Below are 21,453 nucleotides of genomic sequence, written 5' to 3' on the forward strand. Positions count from 1 at the left end.
GTGCTCTACTTTAGTGACATTTTTCCTCCATGTTAAAAAATAATATTCATATTAACAGAGCACATAATACATATTTAGCTGAAGCAAGTGTGCTGAAGGAGAGCAGGAGCACTTCACAAAAATCTTTTCATCTTCAACACTTCTAATCCTTAAAGACATTTTCTTACTGTATAGAAGGGTAAACAACATGAACAGAAATGCAGATTTTTTTTGTTTTTTTTTTTAAAAATCCCTCTCAATTTCTTCCCTGAGATCAAGCTGTTGGTACTTTATGTTTTCTGTCTGGCCTCTGCCATCAATACATTCATGATCTATTCACTTAGAGTGTCCTTAGGATACATCTACAGTAGGAGTAAAAGTATGTCATGACTCCTGCAGCAATTTGCTCAGGAAAAGGAAACCAAAGCAAGGGTAATGAAACACTTATCTCCAAATACTTCTAGTGCCTATTAGAAAGTCCTAATCTTTGAAAACCCCAGACAGCTACCTATTGTCCAAGAACGTGTTTCTTTTCACCTGTTAAAAGGTAGCTGTTGTTTAACAGAGAATTACTGTTCTTATAGGAATGCCACATTGAATCCATTTGCTAATGCATTGAGATAAATTTGTCAGGGTGTGACAGTAGACAAAGAGAGGTGAAAGAAACTGTGTTTTAAGATGGTGTCCCATTCTGTCCACAGGACATTGAAACTTTCTGCCAGTTCATGGTTAGTCTGAAATACATAACACTAAAATGATATTCTGCCCATGTAACTATGAACACTCATTAACGATGCAAACATTTGTCTTTCTTAGAAACCTATTAAATTGTTCATATTTTATTTTGTGGCAATGACTTCCTCAGGCAAAGTATAAACAATGTTGCCTCTGACAAAGTCACCAAAAAGTCTTCTAGAACTATCAAGGAAGGACTATAGTGTTGCTATTCACTTTATATACCGTCAGTAATACCATATCTGATTATTTTAATGAATGTTACAGCAGCGTGATTACCAGGTGTCCGATACTGTCATTAAAAATATTTAGATACAGTACACCTTGAATAACAGTCTCACTTCTTTTTTCAAGGAGTTTGTAACAAAAGAAGCTAGGCAAGCACAGGTGTATAATGTAAGCAACTTATAAAAATGCGGTTTAAAAGCTTGGGAGTATCAGTGCAAGAAACGTATAATCCCAGTATGGCCAAAAGGTTTCACTTGGCCAAATCTGTTAAACAGGAGTACAAGTTCTTACACGGGTTAAGTGAACAGTGAGGGGGGGATTCCAGTGTGGAAAGGAAAAAGAGTAATTTTGATCTCAGATACCCCTCATTAGCCTCACTTTTTTGGGAAAGATGCGCTCCGTAGGGACCCAGAAATATGTAAGACCTCCAGAGAAAGCCTCACACAGTGGCCGAGATGCTGAAATAGATATAGAACATCTGGAGGAAGAAATATAAGCAAGAACTTATCTCGTACTTTTCTTTTTCAACCGTTTCCATTAGTGCAAGCGTGTACGTTTCCAAACCAAACTGCATCAACTTTTTTCTGCCTCTAAATTTTGTTCAGTAATACTGCTGAATGACTGGTCTGGCAACAGCAAGCACTCCATTTCTCAGGAAACTGGAAACCATAAGTTTAGGGATTCCCAGGAACTATAATTTTTTATTAAACAACAAAAACTGAGCAGTAGGCTAGGGTAAAGAGTACCAGTCTTGTAGAGAGAAAAATGTAATTATTTTACAAAATAATTACAATGAGGTCCAATAACTAGATAGATATGTTAGCTGTGTAGCTATCTACTCAGTTTTTACAAATGTTCTGGTAGATGATGTCCTATACTTTAAACAGTGGCCAATGATTTTGTCTGCTTTAGGCATTAGGCATCCACAAAAAAATGTTAAAACCCCAGTTTTCTAAGTGAAAATTACTGAAGAAAGGTCTTTTGCAATAATTTTCAGTAGTAATGAATGCTTGGCACATTTAGAAAGTCTTTAAAGGCAGATATTTCTCACTCTACCACACCCAACTGAAATTTCATGGCAATGAACAAAATAGATTTTTAAATTACCATACTACATTGCTAAGACAAGGAGTAGACAACAATCACACTTTGCAAAATGGAAGCTGAGAGTTTTTTCCAGTTATTTTCTTTTAGAATTTTTATAATAGTTTAAAAAAGCAATTACCAGCAAATATGAAAATGAAACGATTGAAGTGAAAGGGAAAATAGTTCTCTAGATTCTTAATATGAAGATAACATACAAAGCTAAGTATGCCTAAGATGGTAATGGAAATTCAGAATTGTCCCTACCTTTAGCGGCACTTCCAAGGCTGTGGTTTGCTGCAGGGATTCCATTGTTCTTTTTACCAGTGCTGTAAGGTAGGTAAATTTGGAAACCTTCAGCTTTGTTTTCCATGTTAGAATTTTTATAGAGGAAAAAAATTTACATACTTTATATTCTGTTATATAATACCCACATTTCTATATTAAAAAAAAATAATATTTTTTGAGATTCTTTTAAAGTTAAATTTAATGTCTTGTGGAAGATTCAATTTCTTATTTTAAATTGATTTTTAGGGTGTAGGGTGAAATTCAAAGAAGTATTTAACTTACATATCCCATAAATACAGCACTAATGTGTTCTAAATAGAGGTACAGCATGTCTGAGTGCTCTAATTTTCAGCTTTCAAGTTCAGTACTTATAACTATATGTTTGGTTACATTTTATGTATTTCAATTTTCTTGTGCAGCCATAAAACTTAATCTAAAAAAAAAAAAGCTAGAAAAAAAATACTAGAAGTCTGAACTGTCTAAAATATTACTTTTCAAAGTAAAAGGATCAGAACCAAATGTAAAAAACTCCTCCCTGTGGGATAGTGGAGCTATCAAGAATCCAAATAATTAAACTTCATTATGATTTATGTAACTTAACAACTCATCATGTCATAACACTATGCTCACTATTACTGTGAAAATGCATCTATAATTATTCCAAATCAATCATTTGGGATCATATGTGTCATCCTTGGTCATGCCAATTAGTGTTTTGCTTGACAAAGATCGCTACCGCAACACAATATTGTTCTAATAAAAATCAAAAAGAGAATCAATGGATAAATAGCATCTAAAAAAAGAAGTAACTTTTGGCTAGCGAAAGTGAAATAGGAATACCCGGCAGCCTGAGAACAAAAGTTATAAAGCAATTTCCACAGCTCTGACAGAACGGTTGACTAAATAATACATGTCATCATGTGCCCCACAGAACTGAGAACTATGCAATATGTGGTGGTAACTGCTAGACCGAAACCCCCATGATTACTTGGAAGGTTTCTTTGAAGTTATCCCTCAATGCACATCACAGTTCTTTTGCAGCTGATGTTAGATGCAAAGGAGCGACAAGAACTCTTAAGCAGCTGTGTATGGTTGCTGCTCCCGCTGCTGCCAAAACCTTTTCTAATGATGCCAGCAATGAAAAGTAGTCTGCAATATTTTGTGTTACATCTGTGACGCTGAGGCTGGCTTGATGATGTTAAGGATAGCTAGCTCCTGCCTGAACAGAAGTGGGGTGCTCAGACCATGCTGGCTCACTCTGACTTCCATGCTAATGAGCTGTCATAAGATTGTCCATGAAGTCCAAATTATGCAGTAACACAAAACATCAGTGGCTGAAGTGTCAAAGCTGAGGAAACTGAGACATTTGTTGACACATCTGTGTACAGCTATACCTATGTATTTGCTTCATGTTGGATTTGAGGTAGTTTATGGTCCAGTGTAGAACGTAACATCAGTTTTGGAAAGCAGAAACAAAAACTGCAACCACAGACTGTGAAAGGGGAAGCGCTGACCCAAGTAATTATCCATGTAAAATCCAGTCCAAGTCGACATAGCTATTAATAGAGAAATGTTGGACTGTCTCCGTCTTGAGAAGCCCACTCTGAATTTAAACAAGCTGCCAGCTCCAGGAGGTCAGCAATGCAGCAGACGTCAGGGCATTCCAACCAGGTGGCATGCCTTCAGAAGGCTAAGTGGATTGCCAGTCAGTCCCTGGGTAAACATTTTTTCCATCGGTAAGCTCCCTACCAGGCTACGACCGCACAAAGCTTTTGTGAGAGCGTTAACATCTGGATTCTTCACTTCTCATGCAGAATCACTCAGCTCTGTATGTCGCACCAAGGCACTTAGGAAGGGCACACTCAGCTCTGTACAATTTACTATTTTTTGAGCTGTTAGACAAATAAACAGCAATAGAGTATCAGGGCAACAGAAGGAATAAATCTTTTTGACAAAAAGAGCTCCAATAGACAACAAAAGATGGAACATGAGTTAGCAGCATCTACTTATGGATTGAAAGCTGTGAGCGGTATGATAAAGGATGCTGTCTGCATATGCACTGAGTTAGACCAGTTTCCCCCTGGTTCTCTAGACCACTGAACTTGACCAGTTCTCTCCCATATAACTTTCATCCCTAAAAGGGGATTCATGGTGGCAGCAATGATTGCAACACTTGTCTCTGTTGGTTCACACAGTTTTCACTTTAAGGCATCTGGCACAATCAGAATTCTGCTGCATTCTTAACTACTCTTAATTTTAAAAAGCTCATATTAAAGTGGCCACATCAGTGAACAAACTTAATGGTTCCTCATTCATTTTGACAACCCATTAAAAATCTCTCTATGGGTTTGCTCCATTTTGTACATTGCTTTTTCCTGTGTCAGTTCAGTTCCATGTTCTCTTTCTCACCCTGACTTCTCCATCTCTTCCCACTGTTTAGCCAGTGGCATAATAAAGCCATTCATTTCAAGAAATCTGAAGCTGTTTTGCCTGCATTTCAGCCTTTTGAAATCACACCTTTGCAAGTATCCAAAAGATTTGCCTACATCTACTTTACAACAGATTTTGAATGAAATAATAAATATATGATAACAGAAATATCAAGAAAAGCTAGAATACCATTCCTGTTCAGTAGTCTGCTAAGACAGTACACAGTGAAGAAGGAAGCATTTAAATTAAATAACAGTCTTTGCACAAAAATAAATAGGTAAGTTGGTTGAATACATTTTTGGCTGGAAATTTAAAGTTCTAGATTTCGGAGAGATGAAACTCTGGAACAGTCTCCCAGTGGAATAATTTTTTGTATGGAGATGATCATTTATAAAAGAGACCATATGCCATGGTGGTATGTAATTGCAGGAGAGGTTCCTTTCAGACCTATGTATATAATATCTGATTCTCCTGCTACTCTCTCACATCACCTTGAAAATGTCTTTCTCAAGGCTCAAAATAAACAATCCAGACATACACAACTGTATCTTCTTTATCTCATATACATTACACAGTGTGGTCACTAACAGAAGTGACCACAATGTTTAGAGAGATCTGTCTCTACCACTCTTAATTTTTTGCTTTTTTTCTAAGATTTATATTGGAGGCTTTGGGGATAATGATTATTTCTGTTCAGTCAAGAATCTAGTAAATCTAGGGCACATAAATTATTAATTGTCAAATGTTCCTTTGCAGCCAGCCATATACCGCAATCTGTAAAATGCTGTTCTCCCAACCTTTGCAACTTCTGTCTCAAAATCCATAGTCAGCAATTATGAGATTTGTTGATTATACTCATCCTGGAATGCTTTGTAAGTGCTAAGTATGTCATGTTAAAATACTATGTATAAAATAAAACTAGTGACAGCGAAGTGAAGAGATCATAAAGGAGCTGAAATTTTAACATATGTTTTAACATATATTAGATTTTCTTGAGACTGGCCAGAATAAATATGCGTATTGAAAGTGTTGTGAGTAGGAACAAAGAAAAGACATGCATGCCTGCTGTGGAACAAAAGCTTATTTATCCCTATTGAACTGAAGACATTTTTCAAGCTCACTCACCTATGAAATTATGACTCCAGAAGCATGTCAAAGCTGGCCAGACATATGATCTATGGAATAGGGATTTTTGCAAATGGAAAGCTATCTGGAGGCATCTTTAGTTTATGCACCAGTGTTTTTCAAGTTAGAAAAAGGCAGCTCAGAGGACAGAAAATGTCACTAACTTGTGATGACTAGTTCATTCTTTTGTTCTTCTGTTACTTGAGTCCCCTTTTGAACATGTGCACTTTTTTATGCAACTGCCTCAGTACCCGTTAAGTGGGAAATTGTAGCAGAACAAAATGAAATTTCATGGAATTTGTACATAAGTCAAAAATTTGTATATGAGTGAAATTCATATTGACAGATTTTTAAAAAATCTAAGATACTGTTCTTTAGGTAGTCATAATCTTAACTGATCTTCATATCAAAATAATTAGGCTTAGTTTTTTCAATTTTTTTTCTTAGACTGCTTCTTTTAGTGTTCTTACATTTAAAGTATTTCAGCTGAAATATTTTATATCTGGTAAAATACCAGAAGAATAGTTTAAAACTATATGTTTTACATATGTGGCAAATGTAAAAACAGGTGCAGAAACTAACTTCTTTAATTCCATCAATAATGTATGATTATAAATGAGTTAGAAAAAAACACCTTTAAAAATTGCCTTAATGCACTGTGAAATTGAATACAAAGTAGTGAATGCACATATTTCTACAAAATATGTTATTTCAAGTACCACGTATCTTTCATTTAATTTTCCCACTAATGGATGCAATCAAGCAAGCACAGTGACAGGGAACAACGCACAGTAATCATCACTGGCAAAGTTCACCTTTCAAATTGACCAGGTATATATGGAATACACATCAGAAGCCAAATCTTGCAGTTGTTACTATAAGTATCTCTGTACTGTAAAAAAAAAACAAAACAAAACAAAAACAAAACCACCTGCATCATCTGCATTTCTTTACCTCAAAGTGTGCTCCCCCTTTTAGCAGTAATACATTCACAATAATCCAAGGGCAAAGAGGCGTTTTAACTAGAGCGTAGAGAGGTAGTCTCAGAAATAGCCTCCAGAAAATGAAAAATTGGATTCTGCAGCAATTCCTGAGCACTCTTCCAGTGTCCCTAGACAGACTCACAGTTTGATCTGGGGACAGTCTGTCTACCTGATTACACAGACTTCAGAACTCAAGAGATGCTGAGCCCTCTCAGATCCAAGAGGCCAGTTTTTGGCATTCCCAAAATATCATCTGCCTTTCTGCTTCCTGGGCTGCCGGAGAGCTCAGAATGTGAGGAAACCAGACAGGCAAGCTGGCTAGAAACCAAGCAGATTATTGATGGTAAAGCTGACAGTCTTCTGCCAAAATTGAACCAATTTCTGCCAAATGTTTTGTTTTGATCTTTCCAGGCATCCTCTAACAGAAAATGAGGATTTGTAAAACGCTCTTTTGCTGTCTTGTTCTTGCCCTAAACAGAGAATAGAGGCAAATAATATGCCACGTTTTTGTTGAAAATCACACAATTTAGAGTAGTACATGCTTTACTGTGTTCCAAAAAATGTCAAAGCTTGGACATTCAGAGCCTTGTTATAAATAAATGATGTTTTGCCTTGTCCATGCAGAGTGAACTGTATGCATACTATAAAACTGTGGATGATGGATTCTGTTTGAAGAAGGTATTCTGAAACTAAGATAATGTGTAGCTTAAGTTATATGCAGTACTTTGTGCAAAAGTAGATATTAGAAAAAAAGAACATCTTATTGCTTGCCCCTTGTTCATCAAATTTAAAAGATTCAAAATCATCTGTTGGGCACAGATCATTAGATGCACTATAAATTGGATTTCTGTATACTGAAAAGTGCTGAAAATTCTTATTGTGGCTTAGGAAGTCCTAAGCAGGAATAGAGAAAGCACCAGCATTATGATTGCCTTGCGACAATTCTCAGCCTCCACTCCAGAGAGTCTTGGAAGCAAATAGACATTTTAATGTTGTAAAACAATACAAAACAGACACTTCCATAAGGGAAATGCTGCTGAGAAGCTTATGTTCTGTGCTGCAATCTAATTGAAATAATCTATTTACTTTTATTTTCTTCATTTATAAATCTATTTTAAGATTTCATATCCATTCTGCAAATAAGAAAACTGAGACACATGTATTTGTTGTTGCTTTCCTGAAAAAGTAGACCAGAAGCATGACCAGAATCAGAATGCAGTATCAGAATAGTAGGCCATTGCTTGTTGGATCACACTAAATGCAAGAGACTAACACAGCACTGAACTGTAGTCCATTAAAGCCATCAAATACTACTCCTTAGCTTTAAGTCCACATCTTTACCAAGCTTTGTGAGCGTACAACTGAGATTTCTTTCTGGATCATTAAGCTGCAGGCTGGAAACTGCAAGTCAGCAGATTCTGTAATTTAAAGTTTGTGAATGGACAAAAGCTCATTAGATATGTAAAGACAAAGCTGACAGCTAAAGAATATTGGCAAATGAAGGTAAGAAGAGTAAGGACCTAAAAAAAAAACTTTGGATAAAGGGATAGAAAACATATTTGGCATTTCAAAGCACTGAAGTGAATTAGGAGCATACATCCTACTGACACTCCTTTGGTTTAAAACTCACATACCTAATCTGTTACCTCAGTTAGCAGCTCCTGAAATAATTGGAAAAGACTAGGAGAAAGGAGTCTTCCTATTTAGTTTCATCTGAAAGGAATCTAGGTCAACCGCTCTCAGACTGCTCTGTGATGTGAACCAAAACTGTTCACACCATGGACTGGGGACAATAGGGAGATCTGCTTCATCATCATCCTTCTGACTGGAAGTTACATGCTAGTGCAGATGCACCCTTTCTCTGCCTATTCAGATCAAGCAAAATCCTCGTTAATGACACTGAAGAAAGAGCAAGATTCAGTCACTTTTAAGACAACCTGGATTAGTTCTGTGGCCAGTAGCAGAACCGTTTACAAAACACAGAATCACAGGATGGCTGAGGTTGGAAGGGACCTCTGGAGGTCATCTGGCCCAACCTCACTGCTTAAGAAGGGCCACCTAGAACCAGTTGCCCAGGACCGTGTCCAGACAGCTTTTGCGTATCTCCAAGGACAGAGACTCTCCAAACCCTTTGGGCAACCTGTGCCAGTGCTCAATCACACTCATAAGGAAAAGAAGGAACCTCCTGTGTTTCAGTTGTGCCCGTTGCCTATGGTCCTGTCACTGGGCACCACTGGAAAGATCCTGGCTCTGTCCTCTATGCCCCCTTCCTTCAGGTATGTATATACCTTAATAAGATCCCCCCTAGCCTTCTTGTCTCCAGGCTGAACAGTCCCAGTCCGCAGCCTTTCTTCATAGAAGAAATGCCCCAGTCCCTTCATCACCTTTGTGGCCCTTCATTGGACTTTCTCCGGTCTGTTCATGTCTCTCTTATACTGGGGAGCCCAGAACTGGATGCAGTACTCCAGGTTTCACCTCACCAGTGATGAATAAAGGGGAAGGAAATAAATGAATGAAGAAATCAAGAAGGAAATTAATGTCTTGGGTTGGTCTTTAGTGTTAAGAAAAAGACTGTTAAGTTAGTGTTAAGAAAAGTGGTATCACTCTTCTGAGGTGAGTGTATCTGAAAGTTACTGTAATGCAGAATTTTCTTTTTTTCTTTGCGTCTTAGGGCAAAGTAGAGACAAACCTAAAAATCAATCTTCAGTCAGCAGATTGAAAGTGGAATTCCATCTTGAACACTCAAGCCTGGCGGTCTATGTTAAGTGCAAAGACAATTTCCAAGATTTTTCAGACCTCTAGACTGCCCAGGTCCATTTCCTAAAGGTCATCTTAGCAACTTCAATTACATGGTGATAGCTTTGAAGCAGAAGAAGGAATTTACAGTTATGTTTTTTCTGCACACTGCAGCTAGACATGGAGGTATGCCACCTAATTATAGTGGTGTGTAGAGCAGACACATTTGAGTATTTCAACTGGACTCTTTTTGTGTTTTCTGAAAAAAGCCTCTAGTCATCATGTTTTTATAGTGGGATAATTTATTGCTGTTATTCACACAATGGCTAGAGTTTTTTTCCATTATACTGGCAAAGTATTGATTCTGTTGAATTTACTACAAATTCAAACTAGTGGCAGAGATCAGAATTTGACCCAATGAGGGCAGCATCTGTGATTTTCTGTATGTGTAAGCAACCATGAATAATTTTTATCTTTTGGGTATAACATTAGCTCTATACTTAATGCAAATTGATTTAAAATAAGATAATAAAGAGTCTTCTATGCTGTCTTATAGATCTTATTCAACATGCTACTAACTCTGAAATTGGCACTTTTAGACATTGGCCTTTTCTGAGTAGATACTGCAATCTCTCATAAATTGTACAGGTTTTTTTTAATTTAAACCAGATTTGAACTCCTGTTTTAGAGTTCAAATGTTAATATATTAACCTAATTCATTATAATGCCCCTAATATATTGAACTTAAATATTTCTCAGGTTCTTTGTTTTGATTAGATGGAGGTTTAATGTTCTCATTATGAACTAATACCCACAAGAGGGATCAGTGATGAAATGAGACTAATATGGCAAAATGTACTGTTTAAATGAATGCAACACAGGAAGGTGCGATTAATTTTTTCTTAGATGCTTAGTTTATAATGGAAGATATTTCTTGTATTGGTTCACTTAAAATATTCGTGACAGCATGCTAATTGTTTTAGCCAAAGGCATTGTTGGGCTTCAAACTAGACCAAAGTTTGTGAATAAACATTTGGTACCTACAGCAATAAATCCACTACTTATTGGAGAAGAGACCTAACAGCTTCCTATGCACCCTCGTTTGCTAGCTAAATTTGTACCAGATGCTGAGACAAACTCTGGCTTAGGAAATAATGCCTGGAAGTAAGCCAGATGAGAGGATAAAAATGTAGGCAGGAACTTTTACTAACCCTTAACCTTGAAAGTTCGATCATAAAGTTCTTTTAATATAAAAAAAGCAGTAAACTAACTTAGAAATTACAGGATGTTACATTCTTACATTAAGAATTTCACACTTCTTTATGTAACAGGCCCCACTAATAAGTATTTAGGAAGTTACTTTCCAAGCCATTCTTTTTAAGCTGGTTTATTTCCTTCTAAAACCCTCTGAAACGCTGGAGAAAGTATTATTATTTAGCTTTACAGGATTCATATATTACATGAGGGAATAGTTTTCTTGATAAGAAAACTAAACACAAATAATCATGTTGATGAACTCCAGATGAGGGGTATATCATGTTTTATCTACGTAAGAGTCAGTGGAGGAAAACATTCAGAAAAATCTGCTTAGTATACATTTTTTTAATCATGAGAATCAATGTGCTACTTCTTGTTACCTTAATTCTTTATCATCTGAAAAATTACAGGTTATAGGGAGAGAAAAAGGTGTGGGGGAGAAAGAGCAAGAGAGATTGTATTTACCTGAAAATTCCTGAACTTGAGAATCTTCTACTTCAAACAACAACTCATCATGAATCTGGGCAATTAACCTGAAAATGTTCAGACATTTTAGATAACTTGCAAGAAATTTCTAACAGTGCTTTCCATTCATATCACCAACTAATTGTCATATGCACAATGGATACGTTGAAGTGAAAATAAACATCCTACAAAAATGAGAAAATAATCAATAGAGTTAAAAGGATTGCCACTCCACATATTCTGAAAACATAAAGGCAATGGTTGTAAACCCAAACTGTGCTTGCTAGCTTACAAATGTCATTCAGGCATTTAATGAGGTAACAAGGTATTACTTAAAACCAACGTAATTTGCAGCAAACTGCAAGAAATTATAGAGACAGACTTTGATTTGTCAATATAGCTTGGTTTTTTCAAGTTCAGTTGGAAAAAATGTGGTTGCAAATGTGCGGTTTTACTAATGCAATAGTCAATAGTAAGAGTACTTGGCTCACTGGTATACCAATGTTAACTCCTAGTTGGCCAGTGACTTCAGTCCTTTCCAGGAAATAATCCTTTCACTTAGTGCAAAGTAGGGTGTCCTCATGCTGACAAACAAATGGGTCAAAGAATTAAAATGTAGGCACAGATACACAACCTGATCTGTTCCCTCTGTTATCAGGACAGTTGCCTTCATAAGGACAGAGTGTATAGTTAAAAGCAGTAACATCTTGAAAGCCATGCAACAACATATACCTGAGCTCTTCAGTTAGAGCTGTTTTGTAATTAATTTATACTTCTGCTTTGTTTTTCTTTTTGTCTATATTAGCTCTATATTGATAGGTCTCTTGCACATGGACTGTGACTTAATTGTTCAGTGCTTACAGGAACAGCACCCTGAACTGTTGGTTTGGGTGAAAAGTACTTACACAATGGAAATAATAAATTTGATTGAATCAAGTCCACAGCAGAATAGATATAATTTAGCACATACAATCCCTGAGTGTAGGTCTCACTCAAGAAGGAAAAATACTGCATATCTGATTAGACTGTATTCCTACTAGGTTAATTTTATTACCTCTTATTGTCTGTCATGAAACTGTACCACCTATTTCCAAATTGCTTCGCAATTTGTATATAAAATTTAAATTAAATTCCCATTGTAGCCTTTTCTTAATACCTAGCAGTTATTCAAATAAATAATTCTTTACAAATGGCTGAAACATCAACATGGTTACTACTTACAACTTTCCACAGCTTTCAGGAAAATATCCTAAGATAATTTCACACTGCCTTAAATTACAATGTGACATTGACTAACAGTGTGGTGAGCTCTAATAATAGATCTTAAATTATTAGTCACTTACAACACAGTCAGAAGCAGAGTGAAACAGATCAACATATTTCTAATAGGAAATTGGGGCACAGGATACAAAAAAAAAAAAAAAAAAGATGAAAAGACCAGGTTTATCTGTAGCAAGAGAATACAGTTACAGGAGAAGTTATAATTTCCAATGCAAGTAAATTAATTAAAGCAAGAGATTCCTCATAATCTTTGAAATGACATGTAAAAAGATATAAATCAGAAAGAACTGTGATCATTAAATATGAATATGCTGTGAACCAATCAAGTAAGTGAAAATAATAGCATTGATTAAATCAATGCAATAAAAATGTTATAGACTGGTTATTATTTGTAATAGAATAGAGTCTTATGCCTTCAATCAGGATTACAGCACCATATATTCTGAATATTTGGTAAGGAAAAGTCCTTTCTTAGAAGAACTTACAATATACATAAAAAATTTTATCATAAATTTATCAGGATCTAGGAATGGAGGAAAAAGAACTGGATTTTCAAAATCACTCAGCATTTGATTAACTGATCACATCTCCATGCTAAAAGTAAAACCAACTTCAGGAGGAGCAGGGTTGGACCAGAGGTCAGCACTACCTTATATAAGTCAGAAAACCTGTGGAAGCAGTGTGAACTGAAATAAAAAATTCTGTCTGGACAGCCCAGTAGACTTGACACAACTCCACATGTTCCGGTTCATCTACTGAAAGCAGCACAGCTATTTTAGCTTGGTTCTCCATCTGTGCTAAAGGACCCTGTTTCTCAGTGCTTACCATCCTGAACAGCGCAGCCTACCAGCTCGGTTATATTGCCCATTAACTGAGGAATTGCACAGAGTTGCAGAATTACATCTACCCCACCTTAAACATCTAGTGATTAATTTGAAGTGCAGGACAATATTCTAAATCTGCTAAAATACAGAATTAGAAATTATCATTGCTGGCTCTTTGTCTAGTTCTGCTACTCTCCTGCTAAGCAATGCACATGCAGTTAGAAAACGGGGATAGTAATTACCTCAGAGATGCTAGATCTAAGAAATAAGTATTTCTAACACATAAAGACCTTACCTAAGTTTTAATTAATATTGAACATGATTTCCTAACTTGATGATGAGAAATGCAATAGTATATACGCTCTCCTCCTTAATGTTCATCAAACAAGTTAGATATTGTTTTATGACCTCTTATAACTTTTTCTTATCCATTTCACATCACTTAATGGGTTCTACTTTTACAGGTTTACAGTACAATGCCACCTGTATTTTTTCAGGGTTGTTAAAGTAATCACACTTACATGCAAATTGCTGTTTCACAGAAGGAAGTATTCAATTTGACATTAATACAGATGAAGGAAAAAATCAAAGCAATTTATACATTCAAAATTCATAGCTCTCACCATTCCAGTACACGCACCCACCCACTCATTGCACACTATAAGTGAAAGAAGTTTGAAAAAAATCCTATACTTGTGCTTAATAGAATCATCTTCACTTTAAAGGAATACCGAAATAGCAAGCTCCTCTCATGTTCTCTTGCTAAAAGGTATGGTAAACTAATTAGAAACTGTAAACCAGGAACAGACTAGTATTTTTGTTGTTCTACAGATGATAAGAATGCTTTTGATTTACAAGCTGAGATTTTATTAACTATTTTCTTGATTGCCTGCTGATTAGCCATAATTTTTTGAGTACACACATGATTTCTTTTCCTGAGAAACATGTCCTGCGCCTGAGTATGACTGTGGTGTGGAAAGGAGATACTGTTACAACCTGCACCTTCAAATGGAGAAGTATTTCTGTGATTGCTAGTCTGAACATGGCTTTTGACAGCAGTTTAGAATGTCCAGCACACAATATCCTTCTTAAACTATTATGCTGCACTGTAGAATTTTAAAACAAAAATATTTTTTATTCTCTTCAACACTACATTCATCATTCTTCCAGTTTCCTGTGAAGCAACACAGAGACTAAACTTCAATGGATCCATCCAGTTACTACTACATCATAATTATATTACTGACTTAGATATGCCAAACCAAATTAAACTACCATCAAGAGATTTTTTTTCATAGTATTCTATTTATAAGGCCATATTGCCTCTTATATTTATTTATTCTTAGTACCAGGCCAGTTTGTCTAATATAAGAACGAATGAGGATTTTGTTTGCTACTGTAAAGCAATGTATTCCAGATCTGAACTTCTCTGTTCTAAAGTACAGAATTGCAAGTTTTTCTGTGACTACTTCAAATGTGTTGCCGAGAAGTAAGTACACTATTGAACTGACTTCAACAAAACAGCTATTACCTTATTGTTGAACAACTGCATTTCTTTACCATTAAAGGAAAGAACATTTTGTCTGAACTGCAAATGAGAGTGCAGCGGCATGACATGCTGCAGACTCAGTTGTAGGAATATCCCATAGAAGTGGCCAGCGTAGGATAGGAAAAAAACCCAAACAAGATCATCATAGTAGTTTTTCTCAGAAGCTGTTTTTTAACAGCCATGTGCAGTGTTTCAGGCCATTACAATGTGCCAAGAGATGCTCAAACTAATTAAATTCATGCTCCTTCTATAGTCAAGGGACTAAGCTAGGCTCTGACTTAGATCTTCTGAATTGACATCTGGAATACCCCAACTCTATGCACTGACTTTGTGGAGGTACCACCTCCTAATACCTGAAGTTACACGGAGAACAGCCCTCTTTATATTTTTGTGATATATTTTTGTATCATTGGGGAAATTTTTACTGTTGTTAACAACACATTTAAACCATAACATGGTCTAGTTTTCCAGACTGGCCTGCATGAAGATTATACAAAATATAGACCACCAATGAATTCCTACAGACTAACTGCCAGTGAGTTTATTCCACTGTTTGGCAGCTGGCAATCCAGACCCACCGCATGCCCATTCCAGACCCCTCAAAACTCAATCTCCATTGCTGTCTGTACTCAATTCCCTCAGCACAGTCCCTAACATTCCCATGGGAGGTCTAACAGCACAGGCAGCATGAAGGAAGGGAATGACACAGGCTAAGCCATACATGCAAGGTGCTAAGTCTATTGCTTAAAGAATATCTGAGAGGAACTCACATATTACATTAAGTTGGCTTGTTTAAAAGTTTGAACAGAAAATAAAATTTAAAATTGGGTAACCGGGAAAGTTTTAAATAAGAGGGTCCAATTGTCATGTATAATACAGTTGGAGTCAATGATCTTAAGGGTCTTTTCCAACCCAATTGATTCTATGATTCTATAAGGAAATAAGGGCAAATTTTTCTAAGAACCAGGCTGAGAGCCCGGACTGAAATAATTTACGATGCTTCCTGTTGGTTAGGCTCTACGTCTTCAGAAAAAAAATGATGTGGCACCATCAGGTTGTCTGATTCTGAGCTAGTGTACGCAAGTGTGAAATTTCCATGAAAAATTACACTTTTTATTTCTGATTTGAAGACAAGCTGAGAATTAAATCATAACTGAACAAGAGATTTCCTAAAGCCAAAGGACTGTCTTTGGAGAAGGAGTAAAAAAGAGGAGTTAGTTGAAATACATCATAGCTTATTTGTTTGAGTAAAAATTCTAGTTAAACTTAAAAAATAAATCCCATAATGCATTACTTAAGAACATAAGAATGTTCATAGTTAGGTTTTTACATAGATACAATAAAAATGTATAAACATTAAAAAATTACTAAAAGCTCACTACTTTAAAAACGGTATTAATGATCACTTGGTAGCACAATAAACATTTAGAAATACTTTAAAAATCAGTCATTTTCTATTCACACATAGTTCTCTTCTTTTTTAATAAAGCAGGATGTCCCTGATCACTGAAATTAATACCATTTTTGGATATAACAGTATCAGATTTTATATATCAAATATTAATACCCTTGTCTGTCATCCTATGTTATCCTCTTTTTTGATATAATCAAATCAATCAATGATCAATAAAATAATCATCCAACTAGTGACATCAAGGTTTTTTCATTTTGAATCTGAAACCTCTAAATACATAATAGGAGACTTCAAAATAGCAGATGGGGGTACCTGATAAAAGCTTTGTATATAATGATGTTTAAAAAAAATCCCAAAAGAGCATAAAAGCTGTTAAATAGTTAAAAAAAAAAAGGTTTAAAAGAATAAGATATTTTGAAATCAGATAAATGGGGGAATATGAAAAAAAAACCCTTAAACAAATGGAAAGACGTTTTATTCTCTGTAATTGAAATAAAGAACTTCATGACTTGAGAAATTCACACTTAATAAGTTTATATTTAATGAAACAAAATATTGGTTTTAAAGGAATATAATGAAACACATTGCCAAAAAAAGCCAGAATGGTTGATCATGTAAGAAACACTTGTATAGATTTCAAGAACATTTAGAAATTACGACACGCAATGATTTTTGGGGAGACTTTTAAATCTGCTTCAGAACTCAGACTTGTCCCCACAATCAGAGCAAGATGAAAATCTGCAGACAGACAGACTATCCTACTACAAATCTTGCACCTTCCTCCTGAAGCATCTGCTGTGGGCCACACTCAGCAACAACGGGCCAGATGGATGTTGGAGCCGATCCTTCTTAGAAATCTCTATGTTCCCTCCACTGAAACCGTACTAATTTTTTTCTGATACTACTAATACTACATGTTATTTAATTGCATGACAGTTTCCCCCAAAAGGACACAGATTCCAGTAGAAAGAATGCCTATTAAGTTGTCATGTAATTAAAGAACAAGGTTAAGATAATTTTGAAATATTTTGTAGATTTTTCAAGTTTCTTTTGAAGCTGCATCTATAAAGATTTTGAATGCAGTAGTATAAAAGCTATAGCTTAAGATATATCACACCTGCATAGATGTTACCTGCACTAACTTTAAGCTACCTCTTTCAGTGTTTCCATAATGAAGACCAAGATATTTTGACATTTTAACCATAAAAATCCAGCTAACTTGTGAAATTTGTTTTCTCAGCAGCTACATCATAAAGAGCAGGAAGCCGAACAGATGGTTAATTAAAGAGAATTGAATTTTTGCATATACCCAGAATGTTTTAAACCACACCAATCTAAAAGATGACCTACAAAAGGTTTTTATAAATGAAAATTATTTATTTGTGTTGAACAACCCACATAAACACTGAAAAAAACCCTGCTACCTCTGAATGTCCTTTTTGGCTGTGATATTTAAGCATATTAAATATATTTAGCTCTTTCTATAAAGAATAAATCATTCTGACTTCTTCTGGCTCACTATGCGTGTAGTGTTCAGGTAACAGTTCACCATCTTGTGGATACATGCTAAATACTACTTTGAACTGTTTGAGGAAAGTAATGATTTTGCTAAGTTGGGGCACAATTAGAAATACAATGTGATTTGGCCACTTTGGGAAGCAAAGAGCTATGTACTGGGGCTGGGACAGCAGCTGTGGAGAGCTCACCATCATTTCTGACACAGCAGTATAATCGAGGATGTTTCCTTGCTACTGAAACAAAAGCAGATGTCTGTGAAAAAAACCCTTATTCTCCTCTCAAGCAGAATCCAAAGCTTTTATCTTTTCCTTGTGATTCTATTTCTTCCAGTATTAGGCTAAGGATAAAAGTTGACAAGCTTGCTGGAGTTAACCCCTTAGGGCAGATCTGCAAACATATACTGGGAACTGTGGGCAGAGTACCAGAACAATAAGCGTTTACTTGAAAATCCTGAATAACTGCTACAGAAGAAACATGAGTAAACCCAGTTCTCTAATTTCTGAAGAAACAGATAAAGGGACACAAGATTTATGCCCAGAATTAAAGAAAATCATCACAAATAGTAGCAGCACTAAGCGATTTACTGAATGTATTTAGTTGAACCTATAACGTAATCAAGAAGTTGGTTTTATTAGTATGTCCTTTTGTATGAATCTGAGAAATGATAAACAATCAGTGAAGTACTAATGCTTGAATCCCTATACACCTTATAAAAACGCCTCTAGGTTCTTGTGCCTAACTAAAATCAAAGACACTTCCAACAAACAAATCATTTGTGATTTATCACATGATTTGTATCTGAAAAAAATCCAGGTCACATAACACAGTGCTTGTTTCTGGGACAATTAGGGCTGTTTGTCACTAATTTAGCTATCTGTGTAAAAGCAAGCTGCATTTACAGTTCACCAACTCAGAAAATCATTAGGTCGATTAAAGTGTTTGTTCCTTGAGGAAGACATACAAAACCTCCACCATCCGCTGCTATTGAAAAGCAGCTAGGACCAAGAAAATAAGATCATGCCTTTCCCTTGTATTTGCTGGTGGCTCCTCCTTTTCAGATCATTCATTTTTATCTGGCCTGTTGCTGAACCTGTCTCTTTAACTAGGCTCCGGACATACTGAGAAGTAAAGCTGTGTGTTGGTGGCACAGGTCCAGTGTTGAAGGAACAATAAATTGGTGAGAAAGGAGAATTGCTGGAATCACATGAAATTACGCAATGGTTCTGTAGACTTGTTGAATTTGTGTGTTGTTGGGATATTATAATCTTTAATGACTTTCTGAGAAGTCTGTGTAGCACCAGGTAGACTTGGGGTAACAGCAGTGCATTTCAGCTTACAAAGTGATAATTTTTACAAGAATTGCTACAGGCAGCAATTCTTCCACAATTGGCCAGCGCTCTTCTTTCTCACCAAGTTTCCATGCATCTGCCATTGCAACGATGTTTTAAACACTAAAAGTAACTACAACTGTCCCTCTGAATTCACTGAGTACCTTTCCATTTTCCTCAGTTCCATAAATCTTTCTTTCAGCTGTTACTGTATGCCTTGATCTCACTTCAGAAGTTTCTTCACTATCATCTGCCTGCAGGAAACATTTTGTGGAGGTTCTGTGAATTGTATCAGACAGGTAAAAGCTGGCACTTGAATAATTTATGTCAGCAGCACATTTTCAGTAAGCAGCTTGGCCACCAGCAGCAAAACAGCGTCTCAGCAAAGACCTAGGTAATATGGAAGAAGTCTGAAGAGATCATTTTGATTACTCATCAGTGCAACACAAAATGCAGAGATGCACTGAAGCCAGTAGCTAACCCATATTACCATCAGTTCCTTATCATATGTATTGCATTTAATGCTACTTTTCCCTATTTCTGTAAAATTATTTCCAAGTGACTGATTGACTCTTTCTTTATTATCAACAACATAAATTGCTAGGCTGGCATTTGAATTAAAAGATGAAGAAACAGAAAGAGAAAAATGAGACTGCTAGTTGACAGAACAGCCATTGTTCAGTCACAGTGGAAGACACTGTTTCATCAAGAGGGCCTCTGATGAAGCATCATGAAAATGTAACCTGATCACCTTTCCCTGACTTCCAAATGCAGTGTCACAAGTGAAGACAATAACTGAAAATAATAATTGAAAATCTACCAACTACTAGTCCTACAAAAATGAAGCTTCATACTGTTGGGTCAGAGCTTACTCATAGCTGAAGAGCTTACAGTGAATGAAAAATTAATGCAGTGTTGTCAGCGAAGTCTGCAAACATACCTGCAAACTAAAACCTTTAAGAATTTACTGTACTTTTTTATTTCATTTCCAAGGTAAGGAAGACAAAATGTTGAGCATTAGCCACTACTTGGTGATGCCTGATAGGATACTGTCTCCCAGTGTAAATGTGGGGTTCATAATCACTTCTAAGGCACATATAAAAGATACTTCTCTTTGATATGCTGTTCAAAGTGAAAACCCTGTTTCCAAAATTAGAAGTTCTAATAGGGGAAAAAAATACTTACAAGGGGATGAACATAGACGAAAAGTTAGTAGTGTGCTGTCTTTGGAATGAATGTGATCTGATATTAAGAAAAGGTTGATGATATTTCTCATTTTGGAAGAGTTACTGTGCATTCCTACGGTTACAACAACAGCACCAATTATGTACACACTTCCTTTTAACAATATTTTTCAAAGCGCTTTTCAAAGGATGTTAGGATCATTATCCTGACTTGACTGATACAAAAATCAAGAAAAATACCACTGAAAAAATAACTAACTGAATGTCACGTGGCAGACAAGTGGAAACACAAATTTTCAAGTTTCAGTCCCGTACTCTTTTGGCAAGACCACAGTGATGCTTTCAAATGCCACTGTCCAATCAGGTGAGCGTTCACAGAATATATAAAGGCATTGATTATGCTTTTCTGACAAGCCTGGCTTGTAAGTACCTACTAAATATTACAGCAAGGAGACATTAGTGACTATTAAAAGGCTCTCCTTTAGCAAAGCCATCCAGTTGTTAATGGCTGGCAGGAGTTCAAAATTCCAGTTTAAAACAGTCTGTCTCTTTTAGATGCTCTTGCAGTCTTGGTCTTTCCCAGCTGTGACATTTATGATAGGAGTAAGAAAGACAGGCATTAATACTATTCTCTGTATGTCTGCTGTAGCCATTCCCCTATGCTTTCATAACACAAGGAAATTCAACATGTAAAACTTCAATACTTCCCCATGTCTGTTACCTCTTTAGCCATCTGGTGACACTAATTCTTTAAAAGAAATAGTTTTGAAACTGAACAACTCAAGTAAATTTTTCTGTTCAGAGAAGAAAATATTCATGAGTTTTATCAGACATGGCATTAGTTGCAAAAAACTTTGGCTTGTTAAGAATTACAACAAACAGCTAGTTATTGAACCTAAAGAACTGTGTGCTAGGTACAAACTGCAGAAGGGAGTATGTTCTCTGTCCTCTCACCATCTTCACTTGCCTCCTCCATTAAAGACTGTTGGTTGGTTGCTTGTACCGGAAAGCTGCTGCTCTATTGCTAATCTATCTCAAAGTTACAT

At 36.0% G+C, this 21,453-nt stretch overlaps 1 protein-coding gene across 1 annotated transcript in view; it reads right to left on the reverse strand.

Moving 5' to 3' along the window:
• POLN (DNA polymerase nu) overlaps nt 1–21,453 on the reverse strand; it is a 129,269-nt gene that overhangs the window by 26,168 nt on the left and 81,648 nt on the right. Inside the window, exons 22-23 of the mRNA XM_080410934.1 lie at nt 11,310–11,377; nt 2,293–2,354 (exon numbers count right to left, since the gene is read on the reverse strand). Of these exons, the coding sequence (XP_080267060.1) occupies nt 2,293–2,354; nt 11,310–11,377 (130 nt within the window). The remainder of the gene's footprint in view (nt 1–2,292; nt 2,355–11,309; nt 11,378–21,453) is intronic.

Source organism: Falco punctatus, assembly GCF_963210335.1.
Source record: "Falco punctatus genome assembly, chromosome: 1".
NCBI classification, from domain to species: Eukaryota; Metazoa; Chordata; class Aves; order Falconiformes; family Falconidae; genus Falco; species Falco punctatus.